Genomic DNA, 20,982 nt, shown 5'->3' with positions numbered 1-20,982 from the left:
CAAATACTGGTAAAATAAAGAGCATCCCAGAAATAAGCTGCCATAAAATATTTTTCACCTGTTTAATTAAACAACTGAAGAGTTGTGTATGGTAATAGAAAATGGTTTTATATAAAGACCTTCAGATGCCGGTTATTTATAGAAAACTTTCACAGACAACCCCAACAAATAGAATTTCACTATCATTCTGTGTAGTAGATGAAGGGGTGTTTGTGCTGCATGGAAATGGCATGTGAAGAACTGCTTTAAGTGGCTGCTGTCCCATGACCTTCACGTAGGCGGTTTTCCCACTTGTGTCTCAGTGCTGGTCCCCACGCTGCTCTGCTGCAGGCAGAGCTGGGCAATCCCTGCCAAAATATCTCCAAAACATGAATTGTGATAATTCTTGAAAGCCTGAATTTGTCACTGGTGCCTCTTCTTCTCCGCTGCATCTCTTAAGTCCCATGAAGGTGGTAACTAAAATCACACACTTGCTTTCCTAGCAGCTGTGCCTTATGGTTTAAAGGTAGTTTTGGATTTTCCACTTAAAAGAGGATGCTTTTTTCTTTTTTCTTTTTTCCCAAATTAATTTGGCAGGAAGACCAAGGTTTAGAGAGGAGGAAAAGTCCTCAAATCATCCCAAGAGATTGGGTGCCTTGAAGAGGTCTATATAGTAGGCACTGCTCCCTTCATCACCTTCTGGATACTCTTGTTGCTTGTAGCTGTGCTCCTTTTGGAAGGTAACTCATTGCAAGGGAAATTACACCAAGAAGAACTGAATATGTCATACTGTGGCATGCCATTCATGATGACCCAACAAAGACATCTTTTGGGGAGTCCCTTCAAAAATGTTAGCAGAGGGATTGGACTGACATGGTTCAGACCTGTGCTGGAGAAATGGCCATTAAAATCACAAGCATGAACTGGCTTCTTAAAACTGCTTCCAGCCACTTTCTTTCTGCACCACTGCTGCCTCATTTCTCAGGGATGACACTGCCCAGACTTGCTTTCCTTTTCCCTGACCCTCTAAATCCATCTCTCTTCATGTAATGAGGGTCTCTGTTCTTGTTTCCCCATCCTAGTCCTGGCTCAGTAGTACTGGTTTTGTAGTGTCTCCTGGATTAGGAGCCTGTCTCTAAGCATCAGAGATTTCAAATGAACCTAACCTTGTTACTGCATGAGGTTAAAGTTTATCTTGAGATTAATGAATAGTAACTGTGGTAGCAGTGTTTGCACCCTTGTAGTTTTGTTTTAAATAAATGAGATAGGTGCATTCCCTTTTCCAGGAGTGTTCAGAGCATTTTAAGCTCGCAGCTGAACATACTGCACACTAAATAATATTTTCCATGCCACTTGCATGGAACATGAACATCTTGCTGCTTTTAATTAAGAAGTTAACTGGACCGTGAAGTGTTGCCTGTGTAAATAAAAGTGATTTTTACTTAGTGAAGAAGGTGCATTAAGAATGCTCACGTTTCTTTACTTGCAGATAAATTATGGAGATTATTAAAAATTGGAAGGGTCATCTATAAACCCATCTGTAGCTCAGCTGCACTGTCACTCTCAAAATGTAGCTGTCTTTCTAACTGTTGTAATTTATTGTGGACTACTGTATGAACCATCTGTTTGCTTATAAATCAGACAAACTTTGACTGAAAGTTGTACGCAGTGGCACAAATTGTTAATTTTATGTGCTGGAAAGCAATGGCAACAGTTTTGTGGTCTTCAGTCTTCATTGCCTGAATTTGAGTAGAGATATAAAGCTGGAAACTTTCCTGCCTTTGTTGAGAAGAGCCGCTAACAAGCAGGTTGCTTGAAACTTACAGTGAGCACAGATTTAGCTGTCTTAGTGCAATTGAAGTGTTCTAAAGCTTGTGACATCCAGGTCTGTAAGTAACTTAAAAGGGGGAAGAGAGAGAACAGGCTATGTGCATTTTCCATTCCAATAACAACAGAAATAAAATCCTGTGCTGTGATTATACAGGAAAATCAAGTGAATTCTCTCAGGAGCTGTGTGACAGCCAATGAGATGATAATCCCATCTTTAGAAAGCAGAGAAAGACATTGTCATGATAGGATTAGGATGCTTTTGCCTTTTCAATGTTCACTTCAAGTACATAGAAAGAAAAATAAACCTCAGTTTGCAAATGTTTGCACCTGAGTTTCAATTTTCTTACCCTGAATCATTTTAAAGACAAGAGTATGAATTTGCCTGGCAAATACTTTTTGCAGTATAAAGCTCTCGATTGGGGTCCTGCCATTCAGCTCTTGAAGACTCTCATACTGATGGGTGGGTCTGGAAACACAGATGGAAACATGGGCACCAACCTTCTTATCTGTCCTCTGCTGTCTGGGGTTGCTCCAAGCTATTCTGTTGCTGCAGAGGTATAAGTGATGGCAAAATTCACTGAACAGATTTGGAGGTGGTTTTAAGTTTCTTTTAAAAGAGATCTCTTATTGTATTTTGCTGGTTTCATGTTGAAGGTTTGCTTCCCATTGTTTTTCATCAACTGAAAAAAGAATTTAAAACAAGACTCCTATACCCCCCCCCAAAAAAGCCTGAAGCAAAGTACAGTGTCTTATCATTATTGTTGTTATTATTACTTTATTTGGATTATGTTAGAGGTCCATATCCGACTCACTGGGCCAGTGAGTGCCTAACTGAGAGCAGTCTCCTCATTCAGAGTGTTGGAACGGTCACATTGGAAGCTGTACCAAATAAGTAGTGGCTATGTGCAAGTGGCAGAGGCAAGGGCATCTGTTTGGCCTAAAAAATTCAGGGTTTGGACTAAAAAAAATCAGTTGTGAATTAGGGCTAGTAACTGCCGTTCCCTTTAGGGGTTTAGTAAGTTCTCATCAGTATTAAAGTTAGACTAGCAAGTGCATAAAATATACTCGTCTGTATTTTCCCAGCCATTATTTGAATGATAAAAATCTTAAAGGAAGCTTTTAAGAGTGATAAATAATGATTTTGCCAATGTACTTGTCTCGGGTCTGGAAGAAGAGTGGTATAATTTTAAAGCAGAGAAGCAGTTCTGTAATGGATGTATTCTTTTGTATTGTTTGCTCTGCAGGTCTGCCTGACTCAGAGCTAAAAATACACACTGAAAAACAATAAACCATGTATTTGGATTAAACAGTGACATGTGCCCACAATGAGGCATACCTGCCCATGGCCATAAATACATATTTGTAAGCAATGTAACATACCAATTTGGATTAAAAGGCTATATTAACCCATGAGGAAAGGCAGTGTAAATGGCAAGATAATTGTAACTTTGTATTATGCTCAAACTGTGTAGTAGAAATCCAGCTTTCAGTAAAGGCTTAGTTAGATAGCATGAAAAAAGGCTGCTATAATTTTGAGGAAGGAGACAGAATAACTCATTTTCTTCCTTTGTCAGAATTTACAGAGCAATAAAAGGATATCGAATTAGTTCCTGATGATTTGGTCTAGCAAAGCGCCTCAGGATTTCAGCATGCTCACTGAAACCATCACACGGTGGAAATGAAGCTTGTCTCACAGTGCTGCTGTCACTTAGTAGTCCCTACACACTCCCACCACCTCTTTGGCCATTACTTCTCCCAGTGTTTAACTATTCCCTCAGTGATCAATTCTTCAAAGAAGAGAGGAATCTTCTTGTTTTTCACGATACAGACAAGCCTGTAAAAGCTCCTGGCAGCTCTTAGAGATGTTGGTCCCCTGGGATTGGCCTCTGGGGCAGTTCAGGTGCATTGCAGCTTTGTGTAGGAAAAACTCACACTATCTGAGGTCGACTTCTGAAGCATGTTGCTTCCTCTAAGTGCATCTTCATAGCTTGCTGCTCCTTGGTTGAGTTTTGGCAGCAGATGTTGAAATATTGTTTAAAAGCCCTGATAATTAAAGGAAAAAAGAAGAACAAGATTTCTGCAAGCTTCTTGCAGCTGTGCCTGGCGAGCTCTTATTCTCCCTATAGGGCTTGTTAAGCAGTCGCTGTGGCACTGCTCCAGATAACCTTGTCATTTGATTCTGTGCCAGTGTGCTTTTGCTATAAATGTGACTCTCAGTTTGGTCAGTTTGAGTCCTGCTTGCCTGACAGCTATCAGCAGAGAGGAGAGCTGGCAGTCAGCGGGACAAACAGTAAAAACCAAACAGAAGCAGCTGAGCAAGTTGCAAAAGGCATCATTTTGGCAGAAGCCTCCTCACCTGATGCAGGGATGGTGTTGCCATTGCCATCCAAATCAGATTTGAGTCCGCATATGGCAGTAGGCTGTGAGGGTCCAATGGGATTTATAAAACTGATATGCTCTCCTCTTGATAAATTTCATTCTTAAGCAATAAAATCCAGAAAGCCTACTTCAGACTGCACCTTGGTTGCCCCAGCACTTCGGAGGCAGTTAGTGGCTCTGTGATATTTCCAGTGTGCTGAAAAGGTGGAAGTTTAAGTAAATTTTACAGCAACTATGAAAACATTTCCCTTTACTTTCATAGTAAAACTGGCCTGAAATCTCTCAGCTTTGAGTTTTGAAGGAGGTTTTTTTAGGCTGGCTGAAGGGGGACTTCCAATAACATCAGAATTAAATCCTGCTTTGTTTATTCCCCTTTGTTTATCTAATGATCAGCTGTTATGTGGCTCACACGGAGAGCACAGCAGGGAGCTGAAGTATCCCGCCAGCTGCAAAATCCCAATATCCCAAAGAAGAGCAAGAGAGGGAGCTCTGAAGTAAACAAACTTTGAAATAACTCCACAAGTTGCATTTCAAAGCAAAATCTCATGGAGGCTCTGCCTATGGCATTTTGAAAAGGATTTCATTAAATGTTGCTAACTTGTCATAAGCTCTCTTAAATGGAAGGGTAATGGCTCATAACATTTGTAAGCTTTTTAATTTCATGCAATATGAGCAGTGTAATCAACACCTATTAAAGTCAATCAGCCGTGCCAAGTGGGCTACCTACCTCAGCTTTTGTCTATATTTTCATCATGGGTACACCTCTGAACTAACTCCAGGGACAGTATGTGTGTACCCTAACATCAGTGGCGATTCTGTGTCCAGAAAACCCGATACGGTCATTGCAGAAGTGTCTGAACCCCTAAGCTGAATAAGCACTTCATAGTCACTGGTTTTCACCTTCTGGGGAGAGAGTTTGGGCCATGGAATTCATGCAGAATAGTTAACAGCTCTGAAGCTAAACATAAAGGAGATGGAGAATTTCCCAAATGATCTCCCAATGTGTTTGGCTTTTTCCCTTTGACAGGTGAAATTCCTCTGCTTGAGCTGGTTGTGCGAGGAGAGGGGAGCCATTCACATCATGTGTTTGTTTTGCTGTTCTGATCCGATTCCCATCTCCTCTTAGTTTTTTAAACATTTGCAGCTGGACTCTGCAGTCATAAAGACAAGTGATGTGCAGCATAGGTAAAAGTGAGCCACTGGGCTAAGCCTGGATGCTCTGTGGTCTCTAAGCTTTTGCATTGCATTTTTACCATGATCCCGGAAACTTCTGCGTTTCAGCTGGGAAGAGGAGGACAGTGGGGCTCAGTTTTGTAGTGGGGCTGTATTTCTACACTAATGTTGCAGCATAATCAGCCAGCATCATGTTTTCAACTGAATCATGAGCCTTGAGACAGGAGTGCAGGCACTAGAAGCTAAAAGAATAGAATAAACATTTGATTTAACTTATTCCCCCAAGAGGAAAAAGAAAAGATGTGCAATTATTAATTTCAAAGTTGAAATTAAAAATTGCTGAGCTGAATGAATTTGGCAGGTAGTTTCTTGCCTTCCTTGGATATGCACCACTCTCCTAGCGTCTGTTTCATTTGGCATCTTGAATTTGAATGTTACCTCTATGGATTAACTGCGAAGCTGCCGTGAGGCTCGTTTTTCCTAATTAGCCATTTATTGTGGCTTCTCAGTACCCTTACAGGCTTCTGAACCTTCAGGAGCTATACATGACCTTATTTTTTAGATTGGATATAAGGAGGAAATTCTTTCCTGTTAGGGTGGTGAGGCACTGGAATGGGTTGCCCAGGGAGGTTGTGAATGCTCCATCCCTGGCAGTGTTCAAGACGAGGTTGGACAAAGCCTTGAATGAGATGGTTTAGTTTGAGGTGTCACTGCCCATAGAATCATAGAATCGTTAGGGTTGGAAAGGACCTTAAGATCATCCAGTTCCAACCCCCTGCCATGGGCAGGGACACCTTGCGCTAAATCATATCACCCAAGGCCTTGTCCAGCCTGGTCTTGAACACTGCCAGGGATGGAGCATTCATGGCAGGGGGTTTGGAACTGGATGATCTTAAGGTCCTTTCCAACCCTAACTATTCTATGATTCTATGATTTTACTATGTTTATTTTATGTTTATGTACTTATTTTACTATATTTACTTATTTTATCTTATATTTAAAACAAAAAGCACAGGGGGCTTATTGGGGGACACATCAGTCAGCTGATGGATCATGGGGTTTCTGTTGCTGACTATTGCTGGACAGGTTAAAAGAGAAGCTCTGCTGGTACTTGACTACAGCTGACCCAGCCCAGCCCATGGGATTGAACATACTCGTAGAGTAGCCTTGAATTCTCAAGTCAAAACTTGGTCCAAATTTCATCTTAACAAGCTGTAGCCTCAGAAAGAAGTAAGCCTCACAAAGCACCGGAAACTGCTCAGGGGAAAATGTTTGCAATCGTATAGTGCTGCATTTCTCTCTCAAGGGCGAAGGCCTTGAGTTTAAGGATTTACTGCGTCTAGACATCACTGCTGACAGTCAGGACTCTGGCTGCTTTGGAGAGGCTGAAATACAAAACCAACTTCTTAATACTAAAAATGAAAAAGAAATAAAACTTCTTACAGTATGGATGGAGAGAAGATAGAGACAAATAGACGAAGGAATCACTAAAAGACAAATAACAAGATCCAATTATAAAGAAAAAGGTTTTTCTGATATTTCCAGGAAGCCTCAAGAACAGGTCTTCATGTCTTCTTACCATAGGGCAGCAAACACTTCTGCAACTCTTCAGTTGATCAAAACTATTTCAGCAACAGTTACGTATTTTATAAGGCAAGCTGTGCTGTCATTAGGAAGTGTAGGCACACACAATTAGTTTTACAGACAGTTCAGTTTGTGTGTTCTTTGATTTGCAACAGGAAAGGAAAGACAGACCTTCCACATTTCATTTAGCAGCTGCAATGCTAGTAATAAAAGTTTCTCTGATTGTTCAGTTTTTAAATGAGAGATACTGGATTTGGAGAAAGAAGAACACAGGGAAAAACAAGAACAACTCTCAATTTGCTGCTCTTCTTTTAGGGCAGATTGGTTGAGAGTCTTTAGAAAAGTGACTTGCTGCTTTTGAAAGGAAAAATGTGATTTCTTTGGCTGTTAACATCTGCCTGGTTGGAACACCTCTGTTTCTGATTTCTGTTTGTCTGAGGCGATGCCTGGTCATCTGCTCCCATGTACACCAGCATTTCAGAAAGGGGGAGTCCACTCCAACGTTAGTGGCAGAGTGTTGGAGTGCAGGACACTACTGTATGTGTGTGATAAAAGTGGCTATAAATGTAGTCACAGAGGTAGGCATTTTGACTGTCAGTGAATCACTGATTTAGGCTTCAGTCCAACCAGATACTTAATTATGTGCATAATTTACAGGCATAAGTAATTTCATTGACGTCAGAAAGGCTATTCGCATGCATAGAGTTGGGCGTATGTTGTGTTCTTTGCTGGATCATGCCCTATAATTTCTCCATATACTACATGTGTGTGGTGGAGCAAAGCCACTGACAGGCATCCGTCATGCTGGTTTCTGTACAAACATGGGGACAGAGACTGTCTTTTGCTCTAAAAGGTTTTATGTTGTCAATAGGTAGATAAAGTGTGGGACAGGAGATGGGGATGAGGGTGAGCAAACCGGCTTGCTTGTTTGCTCCTACAGCAGCTTAAGATTGGTATGAGGGATCCTGTGCCTGTGTGCATGCTCATTTTCGTAGATCCCATGCCCCAGGTGTAAAGGAGTCTGGTGATAAAGCTGGCAGATATTTTCAAACAAAAGCTGATACAGTAAGAAGTTGTCCTTGAGGCTGAAGGAGAGCAGTTTCCATGGTGCCCTTTTTTGTTTGTTTCTTTTTTCATTTTTGACTGCAGGTTTTCTGTATAGAATGTTACAGGTCTGTTGATTTCCTCTTGATTTGCTGTAATTCTGAGTCCAGTGAACTTTCTAGGTTTGCTTCCAGTCTGGCCTTAAAATTTTCTAAGACAGGTTGTACAAAGTGCTAGCAGGGAGTCTGCTTCTCATTTCTCTCTGAAAGAGAATAACCTATGGGACAGAAAGAAAACTCAAGGTGTTTCAGCTCACAGTATTTCTTCCTTGTTTGTCCATCAGGGCATGATCCTTGTTTGTCATCCTTACATATAATAGCAGGAGATTCCTCACTTTCAAGCCTTAAATTTTCCCTGAGCAAAAGTGGAGCTGAAGCATCCGTAGCTTTTGCCTTCTCATCACTCAGGTTCCTCAGATAACATCAGCTGGACAGTGCTGCTGCCATCCAGCTTCCCCCAGATACAGCCCTTCCAAGGATAGACACACATCTTCCTTTGGAAAGTTCTTCTTTATAGTGTACAGGGGAAGATTTTATTTAAAGTTTATTTCAACTACAGCAGTACTAAAAGTTTATCTCCAAAGCACTGTCTCTTTATGAAAATGGTGAGTAAATGCATGCCAAGATTTGCTGTTTTCTTGGTGCAGGATGCTTTGCTGGATTCTTAATTTCTAGTCTAAAACTAGGGAATTGCTAGAAAATTGCTTTTATGATCTATGCTTCTTACTCTTTCTTTCCAGCTACAGCCTGATGCCCTGCTTCTTCTTGAGCAAAATAATATACCATTCCATTGTCTCTTTCTTGATTTAGACAAGGGTTGGATTTAATGAATAAAAGTGGTTAACGTCTGAGTTCTGTTTCTCTGCTAAGAAACCAGCAGCAGCTGCAAAACACTGCTCATGGCATCATGAATTGGTGGCTACTGATTTGGAGAGAAGCTTGTTGTTGACTGAGTCACTCTTCACAGTGCCTGGAAAGTCTTCTGTTCCAAGTACTAACGCAAGCTGAGCCTTCGTCTTTGATGTGATCTGACAAGGCAGCATAGAGTAAGATGCGTTTTTTTCCAATGAGAAGCTTTGTAAGACATCAATATTTAAAAGCAGAGAAGTAAGTAAAATTACAGCAGTCAGGTTGATTGAAGGGAAAAGAGAGGTCATTTGTCTGACAGAAAAAGCGTATCTCTCCAGCAAGGCTTTCAGCTCCTTAACCAAAAGCTCTTGCCTTTGTTTTGATTAGGTTGATCTGTAAGAGTATGAATGACTCATTATTTTTCTTAAAGTCATGATTTTCCTAGGTATACGCTGCAGATTAAAAGTACAAAGTGGGCATAGCTGTTCATCACCTTCAAGCAGTTCATCTTTCCCTTTAAGCAAATTCGCTTGTGTTGTACACACCGGTGAAGCCGCACAGTGAATAGCCAAATAATCTATAATCCAAACGCACAGCAATTGCTGTAAAAGGTCAAGAGTAAGTGACTGACCTGAGCTGATTTAGTGACTTGATTTCCAAAGAGCCATGGCTGGAAGATGGTGGGTTGATGGCATGAACTTGAACACGTTTCCTCTGATGCTTCCTGGGGTGGAGTGTTCAGAGCAGGCTCTGTCCTCCGGGTTTTTGCAGAGCATCCTTCACTGTGTAAATGAAGTAAAGGTCACACAGGGCAATGGCACATATGTAATGCAATGCTGATGGCTTGAGAAGCACCTTCTATTGCATGTTTACTGTTGCTTCAAGCCAAAATATTTCACTTGTGTTCCGCTACCTCTTGAAATCCCCAGCTCCTACTGCAAGCTGACTTTTGCTATGTATGTTTCCTTGAGATCCCAGCAGTTATTTGTAAATGATGAACCTTGATGTTGGTACACAGTTGTGAGAGCAGCAGGCTTTTTGTTTCTTTCTGCAACTTTATCTATTATGCAGCATTCTGGGAAGCTTAGCTGAGGTAGAACAGGAACACACAAGCCCTTTCCTGGCAGGAACCACTGGTCAGGCATCTTCACTGACCACGTTTGTGCCTCCAGAGTTTTGAAAGAACTTCAGGAATAAAAGCATCAGGAGGCAAATGCTTCTGTTTAAAAGTGGAGGCAAGCAGGCTGAGCCACCCTGCTGGTTGCTCAAAGAGCAGTCAGGGTCCTTGGCTTTTCTGTGCCTTCCTGTGCTCTATTTTACCTTCACACATGCTAATCTCTTTTTCTGCTTTTGCCATTGCTCACCATTTCCCAAAACAACATTCCTGTCTTCTTCCAGGCATGGAAAAAGCATCTGCTGCTTTTTCTGTGAGCCTGGCATCTCTTAAAATGCCGCTCCCCAGCTCCCCAGTGGTGTTGATTAGGGATGTATTTTTTTGCTCATTGGCTTGTACCATGGCAATACCCTGTGGTGTTCTCTCCTCTCTTCACCCTGAAGCACATACTCAAGAGCGTCTGTTGAATGGCAGCCACAAGATACAATCAAATCCCAACACAGAGCACCCTACTCCTGCTCTTGCAATTGTCCTACTGATCAGACCTTTGCTGTCATGTTATCTCTGTAGGTACATGTCTTTGTTGTAGCAATGTCCAGCACGATTTAGCATCTTTCATCCAGATCAATCCAATTTCATGTCACATGCTTAGCTGCATCTGTCATTTTACCTTTTCAAGTGTACTAGCTCCTTGGCTGTTAGATGTTTAGCCTCCCCGAGATGGATGGAGTTTTGCAGTTCTTCCTCTCTGAGACAGCTCCTGTCTGACACTAACTCACTTATAAACTGTTACGGCACTGCAGGTCAGAATTTGGTCCCTGTGTTTATTCCTGCGGGGCAGCCTCTCTCGAGTCCTGTAGACCAACAGAGCATCCTTAAAGCCGAGTATTGATCATTTCAGCAGAAGAAACAAAGTGGTTAGATGAAAGCAATTCAAAACCACTTTGTGCAAATGTTTCTGTGACTCCATAACCCTGTATCATGGTTAAAGCAGATCAAATTACTTTGGTATCAGAGGTACAATTGTGGGCCCAGCCTTTCTTTTCTGTTCTTCCTATTTTCCCAGATATGCCCCTACAGAGTTAACGGAGTGTGTTTCTACAATAAATATTCCCATAATAAGGCCAAAATGTGGTTTTCATCAATCATTTTATATCTGCTCCAAACCTGTCACACCAGTGTGTGTGCTTACAGCAGCTCAGGAAAAAAAAAATATGCAGACAAACCAGAAATAAAGGCAAGAATTTGAATAGAAAACCTGAATTTTCTATCACCAGGAATAGTCAGATGATTATTCTTTGTGTCTTGTACAGTGGCAAGTGCACAGTCTCCAATGAATAAATAATTGCAGATCCAGGAAATGAGATTATTATTCCCATGAAGCTATTGAAAAGGAGAGCACACTGGGTCCTTCAGACCTGCTTCCTGATGCACAGACCCTCATTTGCCTACAGAGCACACAAAACCTGAAGGACAGGTCTCATAAAAAAGAGCCTTATAATTGCAGTAGAAGCCCAGAAACAGAAACACTTTGATTGCAGGAACATGTCCAGGCTGAACCTTGTCATTTCACAGGCCAGATGCATTGGAAAGAACTCCACTGGGTAATCACAGAAGTGAGGATGGACTTCTGCGTCCTGCCTCTCAGCCGTAACCATGCTGTAATATAGTTGCTTTTGCAGTCTAATTGCTTTTTCTGCAGGGCTTCTTCCTATTGATTCTGCTTGTGTGGATTTAAATTGTTTGCGGGTTGGGTCTGCATCTCTGCTTCTGTGCTAGGCAGCTCACGTGGCAGTTCTATCTAAGAGACTTTAATGATGTCTAGATAGCATCACTCCCTGTCCTGCGCCTATGTATTTGATTTTAGGAGAGAGGCTGGATCAGATAAGTTCAGAACATCAATAAATACGCGTATTTTGTTTGGTGACACTTGTTCAATTTGAATCTTTTTCCCAGGAAGCAGCTTGTGTTGTGTCATTTTTTCAGAGTGCTGTGTAAATGCTCTGCATCTGCAACTGTCGAGGATGGTGCCATCCCATAGCAGTGCCATCTGCTCATTCACAAAGTGCTTTTTGCGTAGATAAAAAATGTGAGGTATTACTCATAATTAGGCAAATCACATGCTGTGATCTGTGATTGATTTGGTTTCTATTGCTGGCTACCTCGCAATATGTCTATGCATCCGTAAGTATTGTCTACATATCAGCATATGGATGCAGATGAATCAGAGACATGAATTCTTTTTCCTGATCCAAACAGATGGAAATGTTTTCCCTCCTTCTTATTAGCAGCAACTGAATTTCTGTAACACCAGGGGCCTCTGCTAGGATCTTGCCTATGTTTCGTGCTGTACATAAGTTGGCATGGCCATTTATAATCTAATACAAGGAGTAAGCGATCCATGACATGCAGCAAAGGAAAGCTATAATTTCAAAGTGATGTTCAGAGATAGGCATGTTATTAGCCTTCTTGGAGAAAAGTATCTGGGTATGTAACTTGGCATTATGCAGTGCAGTAACAGAATGCCTAAAAGGTTCTGTGAGCATTGTAGAACCCAAATGTCTTTGCTGCATTCAGAGTGGCTTTCTTAAGAATTATCCATATGTACTCTTAAATGTGTATTGACCTCACTAACTACCCTAGCTTCTAAATGTATCTGGTTGTGCTATGGTCCAGGTAATGTTGGTAGTATGAGAAAGTAACTCAGAAATTACTAGTTCTGTATAATCTTAATATCGTCTCCAAGTGGGTTTTATAGATAGTGAGGTATGATTTACCAGCAGTTTCGAAAGATGTTTAAGGCAGGCAGTAGGTATACCAGAAAGGCCATGAAAATGAACACACCGGAACAGAGGTCTGCACACTTGTCTGGAGTAAAAGTTATGAGCAGTGGAGTAGCTATATATTGGATGATTTAGAATATTTTAAACCCCAGCAGAGCTCTCTTCTCTTCCCTCCCTCTCCCCTATGGTCCTGTGCCTTTCTACAGTGTGTTCTCTTCAGTAGGAGATCTGTCACCACTGGACTCTGACAGTAACTAGGATAGCCCAAGGCAGAAAATAGGCTGTAACTCAGCACAAATCCATAGTCCCGCTGCTACAACACCTCCTATAGCCAAGGATCAGATCAGTGCAAGCTGCCATTGAGCAACAACTGCTGTTTGGTATTTCTGCAGGAGAAGTCAAGTAAATTGAAGCGATTATTGAATACTTGGTTGATTTTTACTGGTCGTAGTGATCAACATGTTGAAAACCTGGGACTGCTGTTCTCTTGTTTAAGAGCATTACATTTTCTTGAGTCCTTAGTTTGGGAGAGCCATTCCTCAGTGATGCAAAGCACACATTTAACCAACTCCAGTATAACATCTTTGGGTGAACTCTTGAGTGCAGTGAAGTGCTTGAAGTGTTTTCAGAAGTATTTGACAAGTTGTGCTGTTTTCTTCATTTCAGCTGTTTTTCACTGTTTTTTCTGAGGGTATCTTGCCAGAGGACTCGTGGTGCTGAGCATGCTTTAATGCATCGTTTTTTTTCCAAAGCCAATAATGCTCAGTTCAGTCCTATCAATACAGAGTTTTGTGCATGTGCAGCAGCCTTCAGACATTACAAATCCAGTTTTCCTACCCCCATGGATACTGAATAAAACTCCAGCATGCACAATTGCATTTTATTTTTATGTGTATGTCAGTTTCAAGTCATCTGTGGTTTTCTGCAGAAGTCAATGAAGTATAAAAGAAAAGAGCAGAGAAGTCGAGGCAGATACAATGTCTTGGAAGTCTCTTTGGTGGTGTTTGTAATGTCAGCAGACATGGTGTAATTTAATTTTCAGAAGAATTTCAGCTGCAAAGCAGCTGATGAGGCATCTTGTAGGTGCAGCCACTCTCAAAGCACCGTGTTCATGAGATTATTACAGGTATTCTTCTAAAGAGAGAAACTCACAGATTGCCAGAAATAAATCACTTTAATGGCTACAGACCCCCTTGGCTAGCTATCCAAGAGCAGAACCCAGTCATATAGATCTCACATCACAGACCTGCCTTCTTTGCACTTTAAAGAGTTAGAGATGGAACTTCTTTGATGCAACAGTGGGAAGTTTACCTTTTGTTTCTATTGTTATTAAAATTAACTTCAGGAAATGCTGGGGGGGGGGGAGTGCTGGCATGGCCATTTATAATCTAAAACTGCAATAATTAAAACTCCAACATGTGCACTGTCTATGCCATTAAAATACATCACATTGGGTAGGACCACAGTATTTTCCGAGCTTCATGGCAATGTGAAGTGTATCATTGGAACACAGCACATGAAGTTAGCTCATGATACTGTTCTTATGTCTTTAAGTGTCAGTTGAAGGTCAGGGCTGCATCTGCTCTGTTACTGATCCAGGTTACATGATCTGGGCTCATTACTCTTTTGAATAGTTTGTTTCCTGGAAGAAGAGGATGCGGACTGCATTTTGTTATCTCTGCACTGGACCTATTGCCTCCTTCCTAAAAGTGATCATTTTTAGGCGCAAATATAGCACATTCAGGGACATTTTGTAGCATATGTTTTAATCTGTTTGTTGCCAATTCCATGTATGGTTTGCTTTCATTCTGTGAAAATCTTTTATTGTCAAATCGGAAGTTTTACTGAAAAAGAATTTGGTTGCATTAACATTATATTACACTGTTTGAAGGACAAAATCAAGATCAAAAGAGATTCAGTGATTAAACAACAAAAAGTAAGTTCAAATCATACTAAGGGGTGTTTTCAATCTAACACCTAGGGATTTAGCTACATGATTAACATTTTTGGTGCTAGAAGGCTTCTGTGCAAAATCCTATTCTTGCTGTGGTGAGCTAGATTAGAAAGAGGAGGCGGAAGAGCTATAGGGTTTACTTTATAAATAGAAATGGTAACAGTTGGCTTGCAAGTTCAGCATGCAGTCTAGATGTTCTGTTGTCATAGACGAAGGCCAGGCTGGTCTTCCAGGTGGGATCTTGGATACGAGGTTCACTAGATACTCCCAAGTTTGTCTTCACAGCCAAAGATAGATGCTGTGCAGTGTTTCATCTGCTTGCTTTTCCATAGGTGTGCAGTGTCTGTACAGTGTCCTGGTGAGCTTTGCTGTGATTCACGGTGGTGCCAGTTCCTTGGTTACCGATTCTGAAGGCTTTTTGTTGAATTTTTCCTCTCTGTTTTATGGGGGCAGCTCTGAGGTTCTCAAGCATGAGACACTCCCCACAGGAGTTTCTGCTCTCAAGGCAGGAGTGGGGGAAAGAAATGCACCCTCGCCCTTAAGGTGTCTGTATGTGTTGACAAGCTCCACTCTCTGTCATCTCTTTTCCAGGCTAAACAAACTTAGCTCTCTCAGCCTTCCTGCAAAAGAGAGATGCTCCAGTCCCCATGAGCAAGTTCATACGGGAACATGCAAAACTGGGTCAGGGATAGTAATATAAGCATGTGTGTCAACTGACCAAAACTGACAGAGTAAGGGTTAAAAAGTCAAGTGCCCTCTGACAGCCCAGCTGTTACAGAGCAGTTTTGCTTTCTCTAATGTCAGCAAAAAGTACAGTTGAGCAGGAGAATGGTGCTCTCAGTGGCTTTTCCATGGACTACTTCTTGCCACCCTGGAAATATTAAAGCTTAAGCTTTAATGTGTTAGTTTTTCCCATTACTTTGTCAAGCCTGCAGGAAATCCACCATTTTCATTATTTCCACAAGTTTCACTTGCACTTCCTGTGTGAAGTGTTTGAATCCACAGGATCAAATCAAGCTCCGTATGACCATCTGATTTACAAACACATTGACTGTGATGCATTATTTTAAAATTGCCTTTTAAAATTTGAAAGGATTTCCAAATACTTTTTAATAATTCCCTAGAACAGTGTAAGGACATGTGTTAAAGTATTGAATTTCCTTAAAGCCAGCATTTGGGATTGCTCCAGCTGCAAATTAAGGTTGTCAGTCAAAGTGCTTTTTCTGGTTTAGTCTCTGAGTTTTTAGCATCTCTTCCAAAGCCAGCCAAAGGAAGCAGCTATTGAGCTGTTAGGACTTGTTTTGCCATGTGTTTAACCTAGCAAAAAATCAGCCAACAGATACCTTTTGTGTTCTGTGTTTGACTGGATACCTCGCTGCTTAGTCAGGAAACAAGCTATATTGTTTTGACATGGTTTTGCACTTTTAACCTTCTTTTGCTGCTGCATATGTCCAGTGTTTTAATATGTTGAATAGCTGTGGCAAATTCTTTTGTGAGTCTGTAATTTATATAGTTAAGCCATTAGGTTAATGAGAGGCTGGAGGAAGAGTCAGAATGATGTATTTACTATGTGGGATTTCCTGCAGAGATGAATAGGAGATTCGTGGTGGGCTGGAAGTACATAACCAGCCCAAAGAGTCCATAAAAGATCCCAGCTTCACCTGCCCCTAGAAATGGAGCTGCAGCCCAGAGCAGGATGGGATCCTCCATTGGTGTCCTGCAAGGGAAATGTTTGAAAGAAATCAGAAGCAAAGAGGAAAACAGAAGGGAAAAAAAATGAAATGCATCCTAGTCCCATTGAAGTCTCTACCTCAGTTTCTTCAGCCACATAATCAAAGGAACCACTGGAAAGGAACAATAACGAAAAATAGTGTTGGAAGGAAAGTGACCACTGATTTAATCTGCGCAGTTGCGTAAGTTAAATTAAAGGCTGTAGTTCAGTGCAGTGTAATGGGGTGGCTAAAATGGAAGGCAACTGGGACTCTTCTAATGCAACACAGTTAACAGAGGGTTCTTATCAAGAGGTTGAAGTCATAACAGCTGAGTGTGGGCATAAAGAGCAAGTTGGGGCAGTGTGTGGGTTGGCAGCAGCATTTACTCTTGAGGAGCGTGGGGGAAACCTTGTTGTCATGTTTGTGATGAGACAAAGAACAAATGACAGAGAAAGAGATTTCTCAGTATGTCAGATACCATGCAGGCAGTGAAATCTGCTGGGTTGTAGTGTGATCAGAGAGATTAGATGTATTTTATCTCAAATGTACTTTTCTGAGGAACACAGGTAAACCTTTTGGAGAGAAACAGGTAGACAAAGAGAAGACGGTTATTTTCCCTACTTTTCTGTACTCAGAAGAACGTTTAACCCAGTTTTCTATTCACTTCCATTTTCTTTGCATCAATTCCAAGAGTAAAATGCATTTATTCCTTTAATGTTATTTATTTGAAAGATTTAGGAATGGATTGTTGCATGTTAGATTTCAGAAATGTGATGTGTCTCATACTTACAGTGTTATAATTAGAGTCAGGTGTACTTATTTATTGCATTCTAACTCTAGGTCTATCAAGTGTTATGACAGTTTATGAAAATATTACTTCACTCCATAATCATTTTTATTTTGGTGACGATGCCGTATTGATCTAGATTTCCATTTATGTGCATCAGCATATTTAATTTTGTCTCATGACAGCATGAAAGTGGAAGGTTTTGTCGTTTCAGTTATAATTCCTAAGTATTTTAAGAATTTTTTAATACTATAATTATTTTTTCCTGTGTGATTGAAGGAAGCTGGCAGGCATCACCAAGCTTGCACAGAGGAAATATTTTTTAATGTTCAATGTATAAGAAATGTCTTGTTGTTATCTTTGTAAACAGAAGATGATGGACAGAAAAGCTGCAGAATTTTCAGTAAAAGAGGACGGTTTTTTCAGCTCTTTTTCATTTCTTAATGGAAGAAGAATTATGGAAATGAGAGCAGGCATTGCATTAAGTGCTTGAAATATTCCTTCCCTGCAGACCAATAAAAACATAACTTTTCCATTAGGGAAATTCAGTTTTTTGAAGGCTGCATGAATCTGAGCTCTGAATCAGTGAATGAGATGACTATGCTGGGATAAGCATTTCAAGGTCTGATTATGTACTTTAAGTCTTTCGTAGGTGGATAGCAGCAACTTTCCTGTGACTCTTTTTATATTAACTACTTGGCTTATCTTTCAGTACTTCTGTAGTGCAATCTCCTGGTAGCAGATCAGTAACAGAGTTTCAAAGCCATGGGGATTGAATGATTCCTAGCTGAATTTGGACTTTTCAAAACACTCTAGGTCTTTGCATAACTTCATAAACAAAAGTCAAACACTGCAAGTCAAAATTATGGCCTTTCTGTGCTTCATATGACATGTTTATAGTGGTTATGATCTCACCTATGATAGATTGTGCAGATTATAGCTGTCTGCCTTTAAAAATATCCTTCATCTGTAATTGCGAGATGAAAATGTAGCAGTAAACTGCTATCACTGGGGTGTTCAAATTAGGTCCCTGATCAGGGCTGTGGAGAATTAATACCAGAGCAAGTGGGTATTCAAGTGAAGCCATCGTTTTTCTGTGCTGTTAACCATGAAATAGTAACCAACATAAATTCCTACATTCTAAAAGATCACAAATAAAAATGAATAAAAAAGAGCAAAATCATTACGAGTCATTACCCCTGCTCCTTACTTCTTATTAATCGTATTTCAATTTCATATCCTATATTATCTAAGCCGTCAAACATATCACAGAGGTATATAAGGATGATTTGTCCTCATTTAGTGTATGAGGAGACAGAGACACTTAAAAGCTTCTGAAACTTGTCCAAGATCTGGGAACTATTAAGTAGAATTCTTTCTTTCTGTTATTTTTATTTAGTTGTAAATAGTCTGAATGTAGCCATAATGCTTGTTATAATTGATCAAATAAATCCCATTCCCCCTTTTTTTGCTGAAGGGCTGATCCCATGGGTGTATGCAGCATGAATAGTTAAGGCAGTAAATGTGACTATTGGGAATATTTGGTCAAAATATGGGCTGGTTTTGTTTGAGTTTTTTGAGGTTTGTTTTCTGCAAGCACTGCTGGGAATAGTTTACTTATCGCTAGAAGTGTTCCTTGAAGCTCTAGTGCACCCCAGGGCTTCCATGAGTGCATTCCTATGATCCCGTTCTGGTTTATATGCAAACAACCTAACCCTTCTGCCACGATCCAGAAAAATCTGTGCAAATATTTGTTATGATACTTATAAATTCAGGTGTCAAGGAGAACACGTCTGACCTAAAGATCCTCTGTCACCATCCTGATTATTCATTCCTAATGGTAAGATTTGAAAACACTGGAAAAAGGCTTTGGTGGAAGAAGCACATGGACATAAAATGCTCAACTTCTTGCTGATTTTTTCACTAGTTTATCCCCTCTGCCAATCCTATGGCTTAGTCAGTTGATGAATTTAATCAGCTGCCTGCTCTAGACATTATTAAGAGATATCAGCAGTGAATTTCCACCTTGCACATTAGATTTTTGGCTGATTTAAGTTGGGGTCACCCTGTGCTGGTGCTGTAGGTGGTTAATAGCCCCTGAGAAACCAGCTGGGTGGACTGGTGGAAAACACGAGTTCCTGGGAGTCTTGGATGTGTTTGCACACAGGAGGAGCCAGATGGTTTTCTCTGTGGGTTTTCTTTGGTTTCACTCTGTGGGAGAAGTACCTGAGGTGGATGCTGCCAGGTAGTTGTGTGAATTCTTAGTGTGTTAACAGCTGCTCTGGCTCTTCTCTCAGAGGTATATTTACAGCATAGAAATGAAAACTAAATAGAATTCTGTGCGGTGAAGTTGGGAGTGGGGAAGACTTCATGCCTTGTATATCTCCTGAGCCGGTGGGATGTGTCTGGTCGCAAGGTGGCATCCCAACCTGGAATCTGGTGGTGGCACATGCTGCATGGTTTATAAGTGCTTTGAGATCAAAGGCACTTTTTACATGTTAATAAGGTTTTCTTGTTCACAGCCCTTGGGCATGGCTCACTCACATGGCCATGTGGTAGGCACCACAGTCATCTGAAGCTGTGTGTAATATTGCGGATTTGACTCTAAATTCACTGCTGCATCCAGCCAGCCTCCAAAAACACCATGACTTTTGGGAAGCTTAGGTCAGGTCCCATATGACCTGCATGTTTCAAAATAACCGGTTGGTTGGCTTATACTGTCAAAGCCAACCATCCCTAAAATAAGGCTAGTCTCTGGGACTTTATCTGGGCCAAACAGATGTGTGGACTGTGATTTTATCCTGGACAATAAGAATTAATTCAGGGTAGGCCTGCACCTAAACCACACACCCAGTGCTGGGGCCATTAACAGCAGCCCTGCAGCATCAGGTTCAAGCTCAAGCTGACTGGTCTCAGGCAGCAACCCCCATCTCACGTGCTTACTCTCATGCTCTTGTTCCAGGGCAACCCACTGTACTTCCAGTCTGCCAGAAATGTGACAGTGAACATCCTCAATGAGAAGACTAAAGTCCTTACTCGCCTCGTAACAGGTAAGGAGGGGAAAAAGCTGTGTGGTAAAACTAAGGAGGGATGAAAGCGGGTGTGTTGTGGGATGCTGTGCTGGCTTTAGGCAATGCGCAGGAGGAGAGCCCAGGTTTCTCATGAAGTACAAATGAAAACTTCACTCCACTTTGTAGAAACAAAGCTAGGTACATGAAAGCCGTGCTGGAGAGGCAGCTGGCTGATGCTTTCTGGTAATGAAGCAGACCACTGTTTTCATTTGAAAGCCAATGTAGAGACAGAAAGGTTAGTTGTAAGACTTCAGGGTCAAGGAGAACATCTGCAAGCTGACATTTCTGTTGTAACAGGCACAGGCTTTTCCTGAGACACTTTTAACTTGCCTAAGATCTTGGGAACTCCACAGACTAAATGTGGCTGGGCTGGGACTTTGCAGTTCAGAGCTCTCTGTGCCCTTCTGCTGCTGAAGGATGCTCTCATGCTCTCAAGTGTGAGTGTGTTTGATGGGAAAATGGGTGTCTCATAAATCCCCAGTGCACAGCAGCCTTTGAATGAATGCACGTGTAATTTGGGTTGGAAGAGCCTAATGCATTATATATATTGTAATATATATTATGTACATGATATAGGATCGATATTTATACATTGAGATTTTTCTGGGGGCCGGGAGAAGTGTTGCTGTGTGGCAGAGCCTGTAATCCATAAACATGTTGTTTC

At 41.1% G+C, this 20,982-nt stretch overlaps 1 protein-coding gene across 13 annotated transcripts in view; it reads left to right on the top strand.

Annotated features, from left to right (window-relative positions):
- SGCD (sarcoglycan delta) overlaps positions 1–20,982 on the top strand; it is a 376,562-nt gene that overhangs the window by 306,878 nt on the left and 48,702 nt on the right. For all 13 annotated transcript variants that reach the window (XM_061456832.1, XM_061456830.1, XM_061456825.1 and 10 more), the window contains one exon: positions 20,210–20,297. In XM_061456832.1, coding sequence (XP_061312816.1) covers positions 20,210–20,297 — 88 coding nt within the window. The remainder of the gene's footprint in view (positions 1–20,209; positions 20,298–20,982) is intronic.

The sequence above is a fragment of the Pezoporus flaviventris genome, unplaced genomic scaffold (genome assembly GCF_033815535.1).
Source record: "Pezoporus flaviventris isolate CSIRO_AGI_PZ_B2104156 unplaced genomic scaffold, CSIRO_AGI_Pfla_v1 ptg000023l, whole genome shotgun sequence".
NCBI lineage: Eukaryota > Metazoa > Chordata > Aves > Psittaciformes > Psittacidae > Pezoporus > Pezoporus flaviventris.
The sequence above is the reverse complement of the archived record's forward strand: the minus strand, read 5'-3'. Positions and strand labels throughout refer to the sequence as shown.